General features: G+C 43.9%; 3 protein-coding genes across 8 annotated transcripts in view; 1 reads left to right on the top strand and 2 right to left on the bottom strand.

Moving 5' to 3' along the window:
• The window catches only part of IL4R (interleukin 4 receptor), a 13,974-nt gene extending 13,664 nt beyond the window's left edge, over window positions 1-310 (bottom strand). Inside the window, exon 1 of one of the 2 annotated variants that reach the window (XM_082292138.1) lies at window positions 195-310. The gene's annotated coding sequence lies outside the window, so the exon portion shown is untranslated. The remainder of the gene's footprint in view (window positions 1-194) is intronic. The other variant, XM_082292139.1, reaches the window with a different exon arrangement.
• Window positions 307-13,527, top strand: NSMCE1 (NSE1 homolog, SMC5-SMC6 complex component). Of its 5 annotated transcripts, XR_014226865.1 has the most exons (9): window positions 313-362; window positions 1,397-1,531; window positions 3,419-3,540; window positions 4,362-4,439; window positions 5,181-5,327; window positions 6,287-6,403; window positions 7,247-7,367; window positions 7,808-7,951; window positions 13,455-13,527. XR_014226865.1 is itself a non-coding variant. In XM_082292143.1 (8 exons), exons 2-8 carry the CDS (start codon window positions 1,414-1,416, stop codon window positions 7,879-7,881), a joined length of 777 nt encoding a protein of 258 aa, XP_082148269.1. In that variant the 5' UTR covers window positions 312-362; window positions 1,381-1,413; the 3' UTR covers window positions 7,882-7,980. The 5 variants fall into 5 exon arrangements, 3 of the variants coding, with proteins under 3 accessions (XP_082148269.1, XP_082148268.1, XP_082148270.1); XR_014226864.1 differs by lacking the exon at window positions 13,455-13,527 and having other exon boundaries at window positions 307-362; window positions 7,204-7,367; window positions 7,808-7,835; XM_082292143.1 differs by lacking the exon at window positions 13,455-13,527 and having other exon boundaries at window positions 312-362; window positions 1,381-1,531; window positions 7,808-7,980.
• On the bottom strand, window positions 8,922-17,062 carry KDM8 (lysine demethylase 8). Its single transcript, XM_082292140.1, has 7 exons — window positions 16,249-17,062; window positions 15,988-16,154; window positions 14,554-14,686; window positions 13,628-13,669; window positions 12,718-12,867; window positions 9,872-9,964; window positions 8,922-9,777 (listed from the first exon to the last, which is right to left on the bottom strand). The coding sequence occupies exons 1-7, from the start codon at window positions 16,735-16,737 to the stop codon at window positions 9,613-9,615; spliced, it is 1,239 nt and encodes a 412-aa protein (XP_082148266.1). The 5' UTR covers window positions 16,738-17,062; the 3' UTR covers window positions 8,922-9,612.
• Window positions 17,063-22,113: the final 5,051 nt, after the last annotated feature.

Consider the following 22,113-nt stretch of genomic DNA (forward strand, 5'->3'; position numbering starts at 1 on the left):
GGGCTCCAGCCACAGCCGCCGCACAGGACGGGCCCCGGGATCTCCGCCCGGCCAAGCTCCGGAGGAAGCACAAACCTTCCGCCCTTCCCAGAACCGGCACGGAGAAAAACACAGACGGCACAAACGGCGCGCCAAGCGCAAGTAACGAAAAGGAGCGGGTCCTGACGCCGGGACGAAGGGGCCGCCGAACGTACCTTGTCTCGTCCGGGCCCCGCACCGGGCTCCGAACCCGGGGCCTCCCAACCCGGTACACGTCGCCGCTCCGGAGCCGGCCCGACGCCCTCCGCCCACGGGCAACGAGCGTCCGGGGCGGGGCCATCGATGGCAGGCGCGCGCAGCCAGCGCGGTGCTGGCGAGCACAGGTAGGTGCGGGGGCGGCGTGAGGGGGGTGGTGGTGCGTTGGGAGCTCCGGGAAACTCCGGTAGGTTCCGGTGGGTCCCGGCAGGGCCGAGGGCCGGGCGGTTTTTCGGGCCATTGCCTTCGTGGGCTGCGGCTGGCCCGGGGCCGCGCGGGCGGCGAAGCGGCGGGGCCAGAGCTCAGCCAGAAGCGGGCAGTCGGTCGGTGCGCTGGTCAGGGAATTTCTTGAGCTGCCTTTAGTTAGTTCAGGCGTTCTTCGAAACCTGTAGAGGATTATTTTCGGTCCAAAGTCACCCGCTCTGATTGACTGTGTTCAGATCAGGTTGTGTGGGGAGTAGGAGCTTTATCCAATGTAGAATCACAGATGGTGTGTTTGTCACCCAACACTGTTATTTTCAGGTTTGGGGGATGGCAGTGTTGTAAATACCGTAGGAGGGGGTAGCGGTTAATGGAAAGTTATGTAACGGTTGGTGGGGCGTTGAGAGCTCTCTACCCACCGTCCGTAACAAGTCAAACCGGCCCAATCCAGTTTGCTCAGCGACATGCTGTGCAGCTTCGATGAAAACCACACCGTATAGAGAAGATCATTATCAAAGTTTAGAGGCTCAGTGACCACCAGGGGTGCCTAAAGACCCTCCAAGAACACCGTCTGAGACTAACTGTGCAGACTCAAGCGACTTCATATATATATATCGCCTTGAGCCAACTATGCACGTTAAGTAGGAGTCATTCCTCTGTGTATCCAGTGCTGCAATAAAATATTGCTTGCTTCTTAATTAGGAGTTTTATTCCCGATTTTGGGTAACAAAAATGCCTATGTTGTTCTTTTCTGTAGCTAAAACTAGTTGGGCTTTATCTCTTGCACCCTTCCAGAACCTCAGAGCTGGTCACCCTCAGCCTTCTGAGGACGACCTTGGGATCTGATTTTTTTGCTCTTATTCAATGTAATAGAGTTTAATGGAAATCTTGTGTACACTTGGACTGTGTATTCTTAATTTCCATGAACATGTGCATTAATTCCAGCTTAACCCTCCTGCAGCCTGGTGAAGCACCGTGATGGCAGCTCAGATGACTGATGCTCATCGACGGTTCTTGCAGGTTTTGATGTCTAATGGAATAACAGAAGGATCAGAGGCCAGGAAAATACACCAGCACTGCTGTGAAACTGATAAAGGTGTGTCTGTCTTGGTGATGAAAGAACTGGGGTTTTTTCATGGTGCAGCTTACAAATAATTTGATTTCTGAAGGGCACGGACCAGCTAAAAAAAATTTAAAAACTGTAATGATATGAGTGTTCCCTCTCTTTCCTGAAAGATAAAATAACATAGCAATGAGTAAACTAACTTCTAATCAGGCCAGATTTGTATATAGTACTTTTTATTTTATCAGTGTTGTTTATAGGTTATACATATAAATAATTTAACAAAAATTTTTAGAAGTACTGGAAGTACTTCACTATAGTGAATGCTTTTAAGTAAATGCACTTCAGTTATTTCTCTCAGGTGTTGTGGGAGAAGTGACTACTGCAGAAACATTTTGGTGAGGATGAGATGAGGTTTCCTGGTGAATTGCTGTGCTTTTTTCCCACCTCACCTGCACTGTATTGTCCATTCCAAGTCCTGGCAGCTGTGCTCCTGCCAGACTTAGGAGTGTCCCTGTGCCATGTCACCATGCTACCCACTCTGCAGGGACTCTTCTGGTTTTCTGTGAATTTGTACCTACTTACCCATAGATGTAAGGTCAGAATGAAGTAATCTATTTGTGTGTCTCTTGAGTCAGGAAGTATAACCTGACCTACTTCTTAGATGCTAAAATTGTGAAGCGCAACTTTTGGTGTGCTCTAACCCCTATTCATTTTTTATGGAGAGTTTTTATCCCTTTTTTTCCCACATAAGATCTACTGGAACAACCACTCATCTCACATGAAAATATTAGAGCTGTTGTACAAAAGAGTATTCTGCTATCTTTCATCTTTTACCCTCTCTGAGATCTGTCACTAAAGCTTCTTGACTGCTGTGTGCAGTGTTTCCTGTTGACAGAGACTAAGCAGGTGACAAAATTACACTTAAATATTGTACTTACTTTACTTAGTACTTATTGTACTTACTTTTTATTGTTCTTGCTGTTTGTTGGCTTTGTTCACTAAAGGAATCATGTATCAGAATCAGGAAGTCCTGGCCAGGAGCATCCTGTGAGTGCTGTTTGGCACTGTGGTGTATAGTGCCATGGGGCTTGGGAGTGGGACCTTGGTTCAATGCTGTTATGTGAGCGAGGGGCTCCTGTGACTGAGAACAGGATTAATTTAGTGATAACTGGTTGTATTTTTGGGACATGAATCATTTATCTAAAATTACAGAGCTGTTACTTATCTCGGGTTTTTAAACCATAGACTGATGAAGGCAACAGGAGTGCTGCCACTGACAAAATCTTGTTTTGGATGGACATGAGGGTTGTGCTGGTGCTGTGCAGGCAAGAGCCATCACATGCGCTTCCACAGAATGACTCTAAAGTCCATCTTAATTATGTGTATGAGAAAACTGCTGCTAGTATTTACTTGGTTTATAGAACATGATTCAAGATACTACTTGTGTTTCTACAACACTAGGATTTTAGCTTTTCTGATATGTAACTTGATCACTTATATGCCAGTTATTCGTGAAACAGAGCACACAGAAACAAGAAATCCCTTGCATGTAAAGGAATTCAAGTCAGTGTATTTTTCTATCGTGCATAATATTTTTTGTCAGTTGTGTTTTATTTTCAGTTTAGCTTAGTTCAAGTCACTGTAATTATTGGATTAGTACCATGGATTCCCTGAAACAAGGCAGAATGTCTGGACTCTGTCAACTGATTTTAAAGGAGCTGAGTGTCTCTTAGGGCCGCGAGACAGCAGCACAAGGAAGTGATATCTCTGCTGAATAGAACAGTTTGAATTCCTGTTTGAATTCTGCCTCACAGTTTTAGCACTTTTACTTGGGAAATATGTTTCACATAAAAAGATCTGCCTGATGTGTAGTTGTTTGACTTTTCTCTGTATGTGGTTTTTCTCATTAATTTTCAGTTTACTATGCACACGATAAACTGGACGATTTCATCAGCACTATTAATAGCCACCTGCAGCCTTTGTTTATGCAGATCCGGAAAGGACTATCGGAAGATGATGGGAGAGCACATTATGCTGTAGTAGGTACCTGCTGTTTGTGTGGGGCTGGCAGTGGCTGCAGGAGCTGCTGGGAGGATAAACTGCCATAGCCCACGTGTGTGGGAATAGGACATGGCAGCAAGGACAACAGCAGTGTCGGAGTTACTTAGCATAAACATTGCTTAAGTGCTGAAGTGAGATTCCTTTACCACAGGAGACTTTCTTTCTTGAGACAGATTTTTAAACTAGAAAACACAGAGAGCTGTCCAACATTAGTTTCTTTTTCTCCCACTCAAAAATCAACCTAGCACAAAAGGGTTGTTGAGGAGTGGCCTATAAGAACTTTCCCCAGATGATCTACAATATGCATGTCATAGAAGGAAGGTTATCTAGTAATTTCCAAAGGCCATACAGGAGGTATTCTAACATTAGCTGCTGCTTTTAGACTTTCCTTTTGCCAGTTAAGTTGAGCTAACAGTTAATAGTAGTAGCATGTGCAATAAGAGTAGAAAACATGGGCAACTGTTTTTCACAGTGAAAAAAAAGGGGACTGATAGCATAGTTTCTGCTGCTGTCTTGCACTGGGCCTGGTGTGAGGTGTCAGCTCTGCTGCAGCACTCTGTGTCAGTTCTGGGAGCTTGGGTTGTTGAATGGCTTTGCCTGGGCAGAGGCAGCTGTGGAGAATTTGTGGTTGGAAGATCAGGGGTTGTAAAGAAAGAACTTGAATATGATCAAGTGCCCCTCAAATAACTAACATTTATGTTAATTGTAAGATGATGTATTCTTTATCTCAGAGGGTCCTTTACAGTTTCTGGTATACAACTACAATGGCACTTTTGTATATCAGTTGATTTTTTTTTAGGTGAATTTGGCGGAAACTGAAGTAACTAAAATGGCATCTGACTATACAGAAATTGAATTAGAATTGTTCAGAAAAACAGTAAGTATGTCACTTACCACTTAGTAAATCATATTATTTGGGAAGTTATCATCTTAAAATTAATGAAAATGGAAATGAATGGAGATGTGGTTGAGGAAGTAGTTGCCATTTTACCTAAATTTATCTGAGATTAGATGGGTGGGGTGGGTGGGGACGAAAGTGTGTGCAAGTAATGATTTGCTCTTGTAAATCAGTTATGGGTAAGGCAATATCAGCACCAGGGAAGGGCTCCTTGGGGTTAGGGACACAACACATCTGCTTTTAGTTACACAAACAAAAGCAATTTGTTCAGGATTTTCAGTCATGATTGCTGAGTTTTTCACTGGCTTCCGTAGTTTGGTCATATACAGTAGTTTTTAATGCTAGTAACACACAAAATGAATTTGCTGATTTGAATATAAACATTTGACCATGGTTATTGAGGTCTTTCCTGAAAAGAACTTCAATAAAGAGCAGATAAAAAGAAACGGATCTCTCACCACTGAGTGTGTCCAGGGGTCCCTGAATGCACTTAGGCAGCTCTTCTATTTGTGGAAATGTTTCCTTTCCAGAGATGGAAACTGTCAAGGGGACAGTGATTGTTTCAGCTTTTGGCCTTTGTTTTACAATTCTGGTTCAAGCCATATACTGTAGTATCTCTCACTTACATGGATGCTATAAAAATGCACATCAGCACGTTACTATAAGGTATGTCTGCCTAATTGCAGTGTTTCTAATACTTGATAATGTTTCTTCCTGTAGATGGACCTAATAATTTTATCAGAAAATGGGTTTGCCTCATCTACAGATATTTTAAACTTGGCAGACCAATTTAAGACAAAGAAAATGAAGAAAAAGGAAGCAGAACAAGTGCTGAAAGTTTTTGTGGAGGACAAGTGGCTCTCTGAGGTAACTGCATTCAAGTGTTCGTAGTTCAGTAGGTCCAGCTACCATGTTCTTATGGATGTGGTAGCTGAAACTGGAGGTCTTCTTGAATGACTGATGGCAAAAATGGTGTTATGGGGCCCATGCTTATTGCTGCTCCAGTGATTTTTGCAGAAAAGGAAGGAGACTTATAAGGAAGAAGTCCTTGGGTAGGTCTGTGCAGGACTATATGGTTTCAATTTCTTGTACCTGAGCCAGGTGGGTTCATGTGTCCAGTCCTGCCCAGTCACACACGGACATCCTTTGTACACAACAGCACAGCATCCTTCAACCTGGAACAAGAGCTGGGGAAAGCTCTTCACAGTGATCAGTGCTGTTAGTTACGTTTACAATTTCCTGAAAAGGAGTAAGGCCAGACATGTTGAAAACTCCTCTACCAGAAATGCATGGGCCACTGTGCACATGGTTACACCTGTTTTATTTTATGAGGGAGCAGTGGAGATGAGCTCACCATGTGGACACTGCAGTTGCTTGCTAAATGAGACCTTAAACCCTTGTCTGCTGGAGTCATTGCATCATAGATCTCCAGCCTGCTGCCACACAGTTACTTGCATGTTAAGTTGATTTGACAGAGATTTCCAAAGATACCTCAAGCAGGAAATGCCTAGATTTTCTCGAAAGCTGGGAGAATTTTCTCTTAATATATCAATGGAGAGTCCCAAAACAGCATGCCTCTGTTAAGGCACACATGCTTGCTCATCTGTGCTTTTCAAGGACTAGATCCCTGTTAAAGGTGTGGGATCTTTATTCTGCTCCTCTAAACCAAAGGGGTTCTGCTATTTCAAAAGTGTTCTGGTATTGCATTGTACCAGCACAGTAATTTCATGACGGTAGAAGAAAGTGGCTTGTTAATAAGTGGTTAGCAGTCAAAAAATGTAAAAGGAATTTAAAGAAATTCCTCATCTCAACACTTGTTTCCTTAGAAAAATGGAGAATATACTCTGCATACTCGTTGCATAATTGAGATGGAACAGTACATTCTCAGCAACTACCAGGATGTGGCAAGGAAATGTAACATCTGTCACAGCCTCGCCATCCAGGTAACATATTTTACCACCTCCTCCAATGGACTTGTGTCATCATAGCTGAGGTTTGTGGTACTTTCCCTTGGGTAGTAGGTAGGCACTAAAAAATCTTGGTCTTGTAATCTGGTCATGGTGCTCGTGTATTTTGAAAAAAAACCCCTTTTTTCAGGCATTTTATCTTCTGTCTTTAGAAATAAAATTGTCTTGGAGCAGTGTCTCCAAGTATAAGGTTAGGGAAAGTGCACTCCTGCAATGAGATTCGTGGTTGTGCTGTCTGGCTTTCCAAACCAGCATGTTAGAGATGAACCCCTGATGCTGAAAGAGGTTTAGCAATGAGGTGTTAGCAGTGTCCTCTTCGGGTCTTACCAACAGATGTCATCGTGTGACACGTTCATTCTTGGTCCTGGGATTTTAATTCAGGAATTGCTTGTGTTTGAACCTCAGAAGGAGCACATGTGCTATGTAGAGCATGCTGAAGCACTGTGTTTTGATAACTGGGACGTTACCAGTTCAGTCTTAAGTAGTTACAGCCTGGATTCCTATTCCAAAACTGCTATGTTTTCTTGCTCTGTGAGCCTGCATCTTCTGATCTGCCCAACTAACATGCTTCCATGTTACTTTTTCCATCCTAATTGGTCTCCTTTATTGCACTGAAACTGTTGTCTTTCAAGCTAGATTTTGTCAATATACCTCCTTTTACCCTTTACCACCATTGACTGTTGAGTGTGTCCACCACCTGTATTGTGGGAACCATTCTTTGGAACAAAGCGTTGCATATCTGCTGCCCTTTGTAACAACTTTCTCTTAAATTGAAGGACAGATTAGAAAGATTTTCTGAATCAACACTCCTGATTTCAGAGCCAAGTATGTGAATCCTGTGGAATTGGAATGCACTTACCTTGTGTCAGAAAGTACTTCAGAGCTCAGGCTGAACCTCGCTGTCCCAAGTGTAATGAATTCTGGTCATGTGACATCCCAGGTACCAAGCAACCTATTTTTAAAAAAATTGAGTGTAATAATACTAGGGAATGGGCTGTGATGTTCAGTGGCACTGGCTGTATTATTTGTAACTGTATCAGCCATTTCTGACTTCAGCGGTATGTTTCAGACACTAAACCACACATAGGCAGTATCGAGCCCCCACAGTGCCCAAAGAGTGCCACAGGGGCATAGAAGACCCTGCGCATGTTTTTTTATAACTATCTTTAGGAGGTTGGGGGGAATAGAGACACAACCATGACACTAAAACTTCTGGAAATACCAAGCTTCTAAGAATCTCTTTGGAATTCCTCCATTTGTCCAGGGAAATGGGACATTGTGAACAGCAACATGGGAATATACAAAGCATTTTCGAAAGGGAGGTTATACAATATTATTCTTTTTTCTGTGTTGTCCATTAACCTTTAGCTTTCTTTGCAGGGATGAGTCGGATGGGCTCCCAGACCCACCACAGAACTCCATTCTTGGCCCTAGATGATGCCAGTAAAACTTGATGACAGTGACATCTGTTTGCCCCCACTCTGGCAGAACAGCCAGACTGTATTGTATCCATTAGTAACAGTGGTCAGTGTACTCATTTTCTAAAGTTTTAAGAATCTTAAAATAAAACCATCACTGACCTCCCTGTTCACAGTAACGCCTGCCTTCCTGTTTTGTGTTTGTAATTCTCCATATTCTTGGGTTGGGACTCTCAGTGCATGTTTGGGGATGAAAGATGCAAATGTTTTAGTTGGTCCTGCAAGCTGATTTATGCAGCTGAACTCTTGAAAGAAGCCTTTCTCAGCAAGTGCTCCCTGTTTGTACAGGGACAGTACAAATTCAGGTGCACAGTGGAAATGACACCTGCTGTAGCACCTCAAGCAGGTGAAAAATCAGTGCAGTATGTGCAAGGCAGCTGGCTGAGTCTCTGACCTAGGACTGGAGTTGAAACACTTCTAGTTGGCACTGTGGTTGTGTTTTGTCCCTTCTTTAGATACAGAAGAATTTGTCTTGACATAAGGCCAGGTCATGAACAGCTGTGCTCTGTAAGGAGGGAATATTGCCACAGAATGATTAGGAAGCAGTAGGAGCAGACTTAGGGCAATTTTAGCTTATGTCTGCAAAGTGCTGAAAAAGTTACCATATTGAGATTCTTTAGGTTTTTTGTCGTGGCACTTCTGTCTCCAGTTTTAAGTAAGGATGCTTCTTCCTTTAAGAGTGACTTGGATAGGAGCCAAGGACTGGCTGTTGCCAGACACCAGACTGAAATGGCAGCATTCTTGTCCTTGGTAGAGATGTGTGACACTGCAGAAAGGCTCTGTCAGCAGTTCAGGTGGTGCTTAATCAAAGTATAATTAGTTTATCTAACTGCAGTTAAACTATGGATTAACTTATGTTCTAGGCATTAACATGATGTTGTGGTTTAGGAATGGTACTCCCCAAATTAGTGTTCCCACCAAAACACTCCAAACCACAGGGTGCTTGCTCACTCCCTCCTCCCCCTACCTCTCCCCTCATGGAGAGGAGAATTGAGAGGCCCAAAAGATAGAGATCATAAATTGCAAAAAGAACAATTTACTGGAAACAGCAATGGAATAAGAAAATGAGCAGTAATAGCAACAATAACAAAGTGTACAAGAGAGACAAAAGATTCACACGGAAGTGTAACTCAATCATTAAGAGACCAAGGAGCTCCTTCCAGCCCCTGGCCCACAGCAGTGGCTGGCTGAGGTGGTACAGAATAACCTCTGGGTCTGGGCCAGATACTGCAAAAATTAACCCTGTCCTGGCCAGAACCAGGACATGAGTAGCTTCTTCCATGCAGGAAACTAGTACCTTGCTTGGTGTTAGCCTAATTTTTTAATGTATTTAACCTCTAGGTAGCACCATTTCTCTAGCTAACTCCAGGGTTTAGTGTTGCTAAATCCAAGTAGAAGATAACACTAACCTGGTTTTTCAGACAGAGGCTCAGGCAGAGCCCTGGCAGTGCCTGTACACAGGCTGTTTCTGAGGGGTGCACACACAGGATAATGACCTAACACATGCTCTTTAGGAGTTACTAGAAACATCTACAAAAATGAAGTGGCTACAGCATCATCTTTCCGCTTACCCATCGTGACTCCTTTTCCATGCTTTAGCAAGAGTTTGTTGGTTTTTGATTTTGCTCCACCTCTAAGCTCCCCTGAGAGAGTTGCTACTTCCCAGATTTTTAATTCCTGTTTCAGTTGGCTGACTACATTTCAGAGCTATGACCACCAGAAACTAACAGAGAAGCTGAGCTCAAGTGATCGCACGTAGTGCCAATATTTAACAGGAATAAACAGAATCTGTCCAGGCATCAGAATGCAGGACTGAAATGCAGCCTTTGTGAAATTTGGAAACTTGACCAAGTCTGGATCTTCCACATCAACCTATAAAAAAATCAATCATCAGAAGAATGTCTTTACTCACATAGGATTTAATAAGGCAACACTACTGATATTAAAATTTCAGGCAACTATTTACCTGACTAGTGTTGTGAAGAATTTGGCTCTCATGTGGGTACAGGTTTTCTGAATATTGTGGTGAAGAGAGACGGATATACTTTCTTCCAAATACCTATATATAATAAAATAATTTTTTTCCATTGGTCATTAACTGGCACATTACTGGAAGCTGTGGGCCATAGCTGGCATTTAACAGTAAAGTATACCTGATTACAAGGAACATAATTACCTTCATTAGTAATAGACACTGCTATAATAGAAAGTTAAATCAGGCTATTGGAATTCAAGTACTTCTTCAGTTGGAGCAGATAAGAACTTGAAATGACTTTCGGAAGGAAATGCCTTTAACCAAATTGCGTTCAATTCAAAGTTTAAGGCACCCAATTTATACATCGTTTTTTGGGCTCTACATAGCTAAAAATAAGAACTGAGAATAAGGATGCTGAACCTTCATTGCAATTCATATCAACAGGCAGAGGTACATGCACAGTGACTGCTAAGCTTCCAGATATCCCTCAAACTCTTATTTCTATGTTGTCATTAAACCAGTTCTTTCATTGGCACGCTGAAATGAGATGAGAATTCGTAAGGTGAGTGGCCCGGCTTCCCTAAGCACTACATGAACTGCAAGTTTTGGTGCCAAGATGTGGCAGCATGAACGAGTCAAAGCTGACTCCTCTGCTGATACCAGTGGAACAGCAGGTTGAGGGTGAAGATTCATACTCTTGTGCCAGCAATCCAGATCACCTCAAGAGCTAGGCATGATCACACTTGTTGGGAACTGTCCTCTTATGGGTACTCTAACCCCAGCACCCTGGAGTGGCTACCCAGCCATTCCTAACCAACCTGCTTTTTCTCTACCTTAACATCCCTTCCCACATAATAGAACAGAATTTCCTGAAATCTTACCAACACCGAAGCTGTCATACAGACTATTTAGAGTTTGTTGCTTCAAGGACAGCACATAAATGTATTCTACAGACTGGACAAATACCAGTGTACTCCTGCCTTGTCCTACTCTTCACTATCACTGATTAAACTACTAGAGCATTGATCTACATAACTCTGTCTGTCCATGTGTTTTTAGGATGCCTTCCATACCCCAAAGGGATTAAGGATATTAATTACTCTGTAAAGAACCAAGTATTACATGGTATTTTTGGTGACCCATGGAAGTGACAAAAAATGCTGGTTATTGCTCCAACAGCATGTTCTCTGAATGCTTGAACTTTTTTTGGGACTGCCATCAGCTGTTAACAGCTCCTTCCTTAACTTGCCTCACTGGGTTAAGACCTTGTATATTATAAGACTGGGGGCACCAGTTAATGGGGAATAGCCTGCATCTCCAGAGACTGCTTTTCTCAATAATGGAAAAACTACAACCTTGGCACCAGCCAGCAGGGATCATTTCACTTTGTTACTTGTGCTTGTGTCTTCCTGTACTCCACAGCCACAGTTTAAATGGCATCACGAAGCAGGGCAGTTTTAATTGAAAGCTGCCAGATCACCAGCTGTTCAAATTACAAAGACTCTCTCACAGCACTGGCAGATAATCTCCCATTTTTCAGGCAGAAGAAAACAAGCTCTGAGGTTTCTAAAGGAAGAATCTTTTCCCAGTTCAACAGCTCCTATAAATTTTTCTTCTACCAAGAACAATTCTCCTCAAGCTTTACATAGCATAAGTAGTACAGTACTTCACTTTCAGAATGCAGCAGTATGTGTGTGCCGAGCAAGTAGCACAGAAGAAAAATACAGTCCATACAGAGCTGCACAGCAGTTGTAAAAAGCCATTCTAGGAAGGCCTGAATTAAGCCTCGGTTTCAAGTGAAAATAGCAAGATGCAACTGGAACAGAGAAACTAAGGCTAAACCCATAAATAACTATCAGTAGAAAGTAATGTCACAGTCCTTCTGGAAAAGTGTGAAAGTGTAAGCCTGGGTTTTTTTAAAGAGTTTGATGGGACAGCAATCTCCTTCAGTAAACAAAACACCTCTCAGTATTTGAAGATTCACAGTAGTCAACTGCTTGGATCCAGAATACATCCATATATATACAGTATTGCAAAAACTTCAGTATTGCTGAAGCCTTTTCTGCTTATCATACTGCCATGCTGGCAAGGAAGTTGGAGGTGCCTGGGAGGCTGGGAGGAGACACAGCCAGGACAGGTGACCCAAACTGACTGACCAAAGGACATTCCAGACCATATGACATCATGCTCTGTATATGGGGGAAGAAGAAAAAAGGGAGGATGTTTGGAGTGATGGTGTTTGTCTTCCCCAGTAATTGTTAAGCATGATGGGCTCTGCTCTCCTGGGAACAACTGAACACCTGCCTGCTCATGGGAAGCAGTCAAGTAATTCTTTGTTTTGCTTTGCTTGCATGCACAGTTTTTGCTTATTAAACCTCAATCCACAAATTTTCTAGCTTTTACTCTCCCTGTTGTCTCTCTGATCCTGCTGGCTGGGGGATGAGAAAGCGCCTGCATGAGGCTTGGGGATTGGCTGGGCTCAAACCACACCACCAGAAAAAGAAACTCCTTAGTACAACATGACAGGATCCAGATTCTTCCCAACTCTGTTACAAATTCCATGTGACCTTGGAAAAGCTGCTTCTTGTGATTTCTATCTATCATCTGTAAAACAAGGGTAACTAATGGTCTCTCTCAATGAGCAACACTTGTGGTCTACAAGATTACATTCAGTATTAAGTTGCAGTAGTGGCAAATGCAATAAAATAGGAAAACAGTATCTGTCTGCATGTTCTCTATCCTTCAATTTGTCTGCTCCCCTTGTCTCTAACACATACCATAAGCATTTTCTCTAAGTATTGCATTAATGGCATGTGCAGAGTAACTACAGTACATACCTGAGCTAAAAAATTTTGCTGGGGATCCTGATGAAGGGGTGAGATTGTGCCTCCTGGACCAAACCAAGCATTAATGGTGATGTCATCTTCTTCCCCTTCCCCCAAGCAGCAGTAGTCAGGGATACTGATATCTTCTTTCAGTTCTGGGATCTACTTCCATAAAGAAAGAAACATTAAAAAGAGTATGTGCTGACTTGCCAAAATATGTAATTCATAGAACAGATGAGCAAGGCTGGACACAAAAGAAAACAAATGACTGGCTGGTCCAGCAAGGGTAGGAGAAAAGTAGCTGACCTGCTAGGAATCTGCAGGAAATGTTCTCAAACTTTCTGTTCTAGTGAGCAGATTCTGTTGGAAGGAGAAGTGGGAGAAAGAAAGGGGTTTCCTCATTCTTTAGAGAATCTTTGCTTTTGCAGAAACCAGAAACACCCACAAGAGTCTGCTCTTCATGGAAAAGGAGCAGCTGATCTCTTCTATACTATGCTTGCTTCTCTGTGAGATTCCTTTTTATGTCTCCCACCAACCTAAGCTCTGGTAAACTGGAATGACATTTCAGATTATGGTAAACATATCAGTGTTGAACACTGTTTCCTGTCCAAATCTCTTCCCTGACTTATAGTCTTTGAGGAAATGGGTTTTCCAGGTGATATCCCCCTAAGTATATGCTACATTGTACTGAAACAGCACTAGGACTTAATGTCTTCATCCCAAAAGGGTTTTGTTTCCATGTCTTGCAGCCAAATGGAATAAACCTCTCCCTCTGTTCCTTCAAATCATGGGAATAGAAACTTAAGAATTACTGCGAATTCTCCATATGCCCTTCGATCTAGTACAGTCGTCTTCAGAGACAACTTGTGCTACAAAAGGAATACATGACTGTAGGAAGATAAAAACCTTCACTAAGTTTTACCTGATCAAAAAGCTGGTGCTGGGCAAGGTATCCTACATTGTTCTGAAATGACAGCAGAGAAAGACAAAACACAGTAACATACAGGTAAGACAGTGAGTTATTTTACTTACAGGTGAATATAATTTACTTATAGGTAACAACCATTTCCAATGGCCTATTCAGAGTACTATAACTATTTGAACAGTATAAGGGTCTTCAGAAATAGCAACTTACAGTAAGCTCCATTGAAATTGTGAGAGTGTAGGTGTGTCTCCACAATCAATAAATCATCCAGCTCGAGTTACTGAAGGAAGCTGGGACTCCCTATTGAATCTTGACAGCTGACAATGCCCTGCATCTTTCTAGCCAGACCCTGCTGGCACACAGACCAGTTCTCCTTCACGCCCTGGAACTACTTCCATACTCTATTCCAGGGTGCACCACAGATCAGTTTGCTATGGCACATGGTCCTTCCTGCCAGAAGGCCAGGAAACACAAATGGGGGCTTGGGATCCTCATCTGTGAAAGCAAAAAGACATTCCAGATGCTAATCAACTTTGTATTTTTGTGCCTCATGGCATGTAAATTTGGATCTGATCCTAAATCTCATGAAACAGTTTAATAGAAAGAGGAACAACACTGCTGGCTGAGGATCCCTTATCCTTAGATTCCACCAGTCAGGTTTTTGCTGCTTATGTATGTATGTATGTATTTATTCATCAAATTCCAGCCACTGTACATTTGATTATAGGTAAAATTCAAACCTATTGTTGCAATAATTATTCCTAGCTTCAGGTCTTGAAAATACGTTAAACCATTTAATTCAGAGTTGTGCTTACAGCACACCCCCTCCCTCGACATCACCTCTGTTTGTGGTAAGCAGAACTGTTGTCTGTATCAGCACCACACTGCTGTGTTTGGAGATGAAACAAATGAGTGTAACAGACCTCATCCATGATACACTGGCTGATGAAGTCACTGACAGTCATGAGCTGCTGAGACCATTCCTCGTCTGTGTACCGAGCACCCAACTCCACAGGGACTGTGCGGCACCCTGCGACTTGACAAAAATAGTCCACGCTGAAATAAAGAAAGTTTCATTACCTTCTATACTGCTCTTACTAATTCTGAATGTAAGGCAATCAATCCAAATCAATCTTGTTGGGTAATAAAATTCTACTAGCCTGAGCTTCTCCTGTCTAAATCAAACCAACCAGAGGAAAAAGGCAGAAGAAAAGGGTGCAAGCAACAAGGAAATCAGCAGGCAGGTTTGTGTGTACATGACCCCACAACTGTCTGTTTTGGTTTGGTTTAAAAACCTGTTTGCCTCAGTTGTTTCCTTCCAAACTAAGAAAATTTAAGCAGTTACTGTCTCTTGGCAAGGGATGGCAAATTTTTTGCTGCCTGCTTCCACATGTGATAAAATGTTGTATCTTTTAGTCAGTAATACGAGATCAACTCTCTGTCAGTGTCTATACGGGTGCCAAAAATACCCATCCCAATTATAGCCAGAGGGATTAGTTTGATGGGTGAAATACATCTTTCCATGGAAAATGGTATTACCTAAATGGAGAAGTTAATCTTTTTAAGTGCCTAAGGTTAACTAGTGCAGTTAACTTCCCTCAAAAATTAATAAAATCCCTATGACATAGCAAGTGTGATCAGTTAATTTTACCTTTGGTTGTTGAACTACTCAAACTAAGCAGGAGTGGTTTTTCCCCTTTTCTAGGGAATCATGACCTTCACCTCACAAATGCTGGATGCTCAGTATTGGAAATGTGGGCACCATTGCTTGCATTACCCAGGCAGCACAATGCTGTTAGTCCTGCACAGTGGTGTCTGAAACTCAACACTCAAACACAACAAGGAACAAACATCAGTGCTTGGACTTAAGAATGAAAAAGTCAATCATGCTTACTCACGGCTCTAAAATTCACTTTCCATCGCACTAATTATCAGCAAGTTCCAAGGGGTAAAAACCACTGACGTGTGCATGACACAGATCCACTGAGCTGTGAGCAGCTCACTGGCACTTTGCAACGTGCACTTCTGGTGAGTTCCCAGGTGTTGCCATTGGGCTCCTGGGACGGCTGCAGGCTGGGCAGAAGGCGGCCTTCACTCATGGAAGAGCCAGAGACTGGGCAAAGGGTCACGTCTGCCCCAAGACAGTCCAGCACCTGCCGTGTGATGCCCTGAATGCTACGAAGAGCTTCCCTCATCTATGAGGCAACTTCCACAGAGCAGTAGGACACCGCTGCTAGCAAAATGCACTGCCCACGGTATCCATCCTCTGTGAAGGTCTCTGCTGCCCTATCGAGCATCAAGATACCCAACACAGGGAACAATCGTGCCTTTACTTGGACTGGGAAGGAACTTCTCACCTCCACTTCTTCATACACGGCCAGTGGTCCATGACGCCCTCCAGGACCACAGGCCGCTGGGGAATGAGGTAGTTGTCTCTGAAGTGCTCCAGCGAAGGACACTGAAGGTGCGGAATCACCTCCTCCGGCTGTACCGCGGGGGGCGGCGGCGGTTCCGGCCGGACCCTCTGGAATGGACGTTCCCCCTCAGCAGCCGGCACGGGGGGGGGGGGGGGGGGGGGAGGAAGGACGGGGCGCGGGGGGGAGGGGGGGGGGCGCTACCTCGGCGCGGGCTCCGTCGCGCGGCACCGCGCGGGGCAGGAGCGGCTGCAGCGCGCGCACCAGGCGCGCCAGGACGTTGTCCAGGACGGCGGCGCCCAGGAGCAGCCCCAGGTCGCAAAGCCGCACGGCGCGCGCTAGCGGGCGGCCCGCGGCCACCTCGGCCAGCGCCCCGAAGAGGCAGCCGTAGGCGTAGACCTGGCGCCAGCCCTTGCCGACCTCCCTCCACGGCCCCGCGTTCAGCTTCTCCCAAGAGTAGTCGCGCAGGACGTCGCCGAGGCGCTCCAGCGCCGCTGCCGCCTCCGCCCCGGGCCGGCCCGCCGCGCCGTAGAGCAGCGCGCGGGCCCGCCGCAGTAGCGGCAGGATGCAGTCCTCCACCTCGCCGCTCAGCGCCAAGGTCAACCCCTGCTCGGTGCGGGGCAGCAGCGCCCGCATCTCGGTCCACAGCGCGGAGCCGTCGCTCACGCCGCCCGCGCTGCCGGTCGCCGCCATGGCCGCGCCGGCGTCCGAGAGGCGGTGCTGCCGGGCCGGGCCGGACGCGGAAAGCGCGGGGCCGGGGCTGAGGCGGGGCCCGGGGGACGGCCCCGCCGGGGGGCGGAACTTCTCGTATCGCCGAAGCTCGGTCTGGACGTTGTTACTTGTGCGCTTGACCAGCGGGTCCTCTGGAATTGCGTGACTGTGATCGACGCTGCCGTTCGCAGTAAAGGGGAGCGCCTGGACCCGGTGAAGGTCACGGTGTCTTCTCCGGGCGTTCACCCGGGACCGGCGTGAGGAGGTGGCTGCCTGCGCTTTGGAAGCCTCTCAGTCCCGGTCCCGGGACAGCGGAGCGCAGGCGGTGAGTGCTGGGGGAAGGGGACATACGCCCTTCCCAGCTGACCAGTTTCTTTTGTGCTGCCAAGAAACGTCCCTGCTCGGGCCCCCGCGTGCGCTCGAGGAGCTCGAGCGGAGCCCAGCGCGGCTCTGAGCCCATGTCCTCTCGCTGGCTCGGCTGCTTGGTGTTAATCTGCACATAGGACGTGCTTTCTGCATGGAACATGCACGTCAGTCTTCTTTCTAACGTGCTGGGCACGGCATCATTGAGCCCCAACTTGCTTTGATAATGTGCCCTGAACGTTCTCAGGTCTTAATACTATTGACTGCAAAGGCAAATCAATATTTTACTAAAAATTCAGCAGCAAAGTTTTAAGATGGTGAACCAAGCTCTAAACCACCATAAGAAGAAATAAGGAATTTGTAGCTCCTAGTTAGGGTTGAAAGCTTCAGATTTGAGACAAATCCTAATTCACAGAAGTTAAAATCATCACATTCTATACTGAGACACTCTCTCTTCTTTGCTCCATGTTCAGTCACTAGTGCTTTCCAAAAAGGAAAAAAAAAAAAAAAAAAAAAAAAGAAATAAAAAGTAAAGGTGATGTGAATCCTTCTGTTGCTGCTGGTGGTGGCTCTCCCCCTGCTCCCCAGCTGTCTCCTCTAAATGATCACTTCTGTTCTCACACTTCTCACTCTTCAGACTTGTGCAATGCTTATCATGCTGGTCTGTCTATTGCCTGTCTTCTGACTGCCTTTCTCTTGGCACGTTAAATTCCTCCCATGACAGTGTGATTTTAGCACCTTCATTCAGAATTTTCTCCTTAAACAGATAGATGTTAATATATGCTGCTGTACGAGAAAGTATTTTAGTGGCAAGGAGATTTTCTTGTTAGACCTTGTGTTCATTATTTGTAATTTAGGATGCCAGCAAATGTAGTTAGTCTTGTGCCTGTGGACTGTCCACTTTTTATTACCATTTACATTAACTTTTATTTGCATTTAAGTTGGTCAATACAATTTTCATTAAATAATAGTTTTTTTAGTTTAAATGTGAGTAATATTTTCACGAGTTTCACTTCAAAGATTAGGATTTTGTTTCCAGAATTTCAAATAACACTAACATCTGAACATGTAATCTCCAGCACAACAGTGAGGCATTGAGGCCGTGATGAACTTCATCGGTTTCACTGCAGGTGGTTTTAGTTTTTGGATATTCAGGGAGGCTCAATGTTCCTCTGTGAGCATACACTGGAAGACAGTTATTTCTAGTCAGTTTTGGTGCAATTGTTTGAATTCTGATACAGCATCAATAGTCTTGAATCACAGAATCAGCTAGGTTGGAGACCTTTGAGATCACCAAGTCCTGCTCTTGACCTAACATCCCCTTGTCAACCACACCATGGCACTGAGTGCCACTTCCAGTCTTTTCTTAAACACCTCCAGGGATGGCGATTCCACCACCTTCCTGGGCAGCCCATTCCAATGCCTTGCCACTTCTTCTGTGAAGAACTTCTTCCTAATGTCCAGCCTAAAACTCCCCTAGCACAATTTAAGACTGTGTCCTCTTGTCCTGACACTAGTTGCCTGGGAGACTAACACCCACCCGGCTACAACCTCCTCTCAGGGAGTTGTCATTGCAGTTAAAGGGGCTGCATATCTGCTGAGCTAATAAAGCTCAGGTCTTAAGGTGTGTACTGAGTCTTGTGTGTTTGGCCTCTAGTCTAGGAGGAAAATCCACTGAAAGCTGATAGTATCATGCTGTGTCTTAGCAACTTGGTTGAAATTGTCTTCATTGGGAAAAAAACCCAACAGATTTGCAAATACTGAATTGGAAAGTTTAGCTCTCAGAGCAGTTAACTTTGCAATAATGTATGCTAGTTTTGGAATGCCTGTAAGATACTGCAGATATTTTGTGTGAGCTGGCTGACCAAGGAAGTGGACGACTTCAGTGCTAGACATTTCCGTTTTAGGTCAAGAAGAGAGCATTTAATTCCTGCTGCCAAAGAGCAAAGATTACTGTCATGTGTCTAACCTGCAGAAACTGATGGGAAACAGAGTTCCATGGATTATGCCACTATCACTGAAGCTTGTGCTGTTTTCATCAGAAGTAAATTTTTAAAGATTGTGGAAACCAGACTGCCTAACCTTGTAGAAAGATGTCCCTTTAAAGTACAGAAGAAAAGTTGGTACCAAGATTTCCTGTGCTGCTTCCTGAGTTATAGCCTGTGCTTTTTGTTCTCTTTTATATTCTGCGTATTTTTAAAATATGCTCCAGCCACCTCTCTTTCTCCTAGCACGGACTTTCAGAAAGAAATGACCTATTTAAAAAAACCCAAACAAACAATTGAGGGAGAAAAATGAAGTCTGGTAAACCATCTGTATTTCTCTCTTCTGTTTACAGTCATAGATTCCAGGACCCACAGTTGATGTTACCTTGTCTGCCACTGGTGAAAAAGTGATTAGTTACTCCAAATATTAAAAAAAATGCTCTGTATCTTATCTTGCATTTGTCTTCATTGAAAAGAATAGGTATTTGGCGTGTCCAGAATTTAATTTTTTAAACTTTTTATTTATAGGAATATTCTCCTTTATAGCACTCTTTCCTCATTTACTAATTTGAGTTAATGAACAAAGTCCTGTGATTGTTTTTGGATTTTATTAAAATGTTTTGGATTTTATTAAAATCAAGACACATGCTCAGTGATTCACCACTTAAGTCCAAAGTAGGATGTATGTACTAGGTGGATCAGTTTTTTAAATGACATCATTTGCTTGCTTCTACACATTTATTTATGATTCTTCCCCAGGTGAGTGCAGCAGGAGTCTGGTGAGTGATAGCCAGCTGTTGGAATTAGCAGATAGAGAAAGCAGTTATTTGTTCTGGGAAGGAGTGTGAGGGCTGAGGCCAGGAGTAATAAAAACTAAACAGATGCCCTAAATATCTAAACACAAGACAGGACGTGTAAGTTGCTTGCAGTGCTGATTGGTGAAGTCATCTCAGTTGGGTTGCCTTGTCTGGAATTCTTATTCAAGATGAAATATTCTCTGGTGCAACATCGTATCTAGCAATCCAGAGCACAAGTAACACTAAAGATTTTCTTTCTCGGGACTCCAGGCTCAGCTCCTCAGGAATGCCATGTCCCTTTTGGCAGCCTGACATTTTGGAATTTACACCCTCCTTAAAGGGAGGACGCCAAGAAGATGGAGCCAGGCTCTTCTCAGTGATGCCCAGCAGTAGGAAAAGAGGCAACAGGCAGAAATTGATGCACAGGAAGTTCCACCTGACCATGAGGAAGAACTTATTCACTGTGTGGGTAACATGCACTGAACAGATTGCCTGGAGAGGGTGTGGAAAGTCCCTCACGGCAGATATTGGACACAATCCTGTGCTATGTGCTCTGGGATGACCCTACTTCAGCAGGGAGGTTAGACCAGATGACCCACCTGTGATCCCTTCCAACCTGAACCATTCTGTAATTCTGTACCAGGGAAGGTGATCTGTTCCCTTGTTTCCAGGCTTTTGGAATGCCTGGGCATGTGCCTTCACCAGCCATCACAGCAGGTAAGTGCCTGTCAGGAGTGGCAGTGTCCAGGAGCAGGGATGAAATGGGGACAGGCTGGTACTACTGCTGCCCTGCCACCAGTGCTTAGGCTGTTTTTGCTTCCAGGAGTGATTGACTGGTACCTTCCATGAACAATATACTCATTTAACATCGCCTCTGCGCCTCCCCACCCACACAAAAAAAGGTAAAAATAAATGAAATTGGAACCTAAGATGCCCTCTAGCACTTAAATGGGAATATAAATTGATGACTGTCATGAAAGCCATAGCTGGCTCTTATATTCCTTTACAGGAAATGGTTGTCTCCTCTTTTGCAAGAACAAAAGTGACACGTAAGACTTTAAAGATTTTGGATATCTTTGCTGGTTGCTTTTTCTGTTCCTCTGAACAGAAGATGAATGATTCTGATTAAAATATGCACAGAACTAATTGCTAAACATAATTTTTCTCAGATGAGCAAGGTCTTCCTGACTAAGAGTAACACAGCCATGCATTTTGATGGTATCTTGGAGTTGAGTGGAATTGTGCAGCGACAGTGTGTAAGGACAGATATATCTGTATAAATCCGTTCCCTGCACTGTGTTTTTATCACTGCCATCTGCTCAGCCAGCTGCCAGGTCTCACAAATAGTGCTGTCATATACTTTCATGTAGAACAACTTAATGTTGTAATTTCCCTGATATTACTAGATGAAATAACTTTAAGTGAGATAAGGTGACATTTTGCATGGCACTTTGGAATTCCTCTCATTGCAGTGGATATAGTGTTCTTTCTGGAGCAAGCTGTATCAGCACACCCAGTTCTACTTTCAGAAATCACTGGAAAATACTTATTTTACAAAAACATTATGTAACATCCATCTGGGACATATGCGTCAGTGCTGAGACATAACTGAGACAGTATTGCTTACACATATAGCCTTAGTTACCTTTGCTGGATGGAAATTATGTAAATTAGACTATTTAAATTTTGTTTTCCTTATATCACCTTGAATCGCCTTCATATTTGCAAATATGTTCAGACAGCTCCTTCAACATTAAAGAAAACATAAAGTCTTTACAACTGTCATGAATGAGTGTTTTAAGGTTGCTTAAAGAATCGCCGGCAAAGGTATCAACAAAAGCGTGTTTGATATAAAAGTGGAAGCATGAAAAAGTTTGTTGGCAAGGTTAACTCTACTACTTGGTTTGAACTAGAAAAAGCAAACTAAAATCTAAAATCAGTCAATCTAAAACCAGAATCAACTCCAAAATTATCTGTGTGGAGACTGGGAGGCTGAAGGGAAAAAAAGGGTAAGGGCAGAAAATGATAAGGATAAAAAGGAATCAGGAAGACCCTCCTGCTGAGTTACAGGGTTCAGAATGGACCTCCTTGCTAAACTGAGCCAGGGCTTGACCAATGGTTTAGGCCCAAAGGTTTAACAGCTCTTAAATTTAACAACATTTAATTGACAGCTCAAGTTAAACAATTTAACAAAATATTCATATAGAATTTAC

The sequence above is a fragment of the Coloeus monedula genome (genome assembly GCF_965178545.1).
Source record: "Coloeus monedula genome assembly, chromosome: 16".
Classification (NCBI taxonomy): Eukaryota; Metazoa; Chordata; class Aves; order Passeriformes; family Corvidae; genus Coloeus; species Coloeus monedula.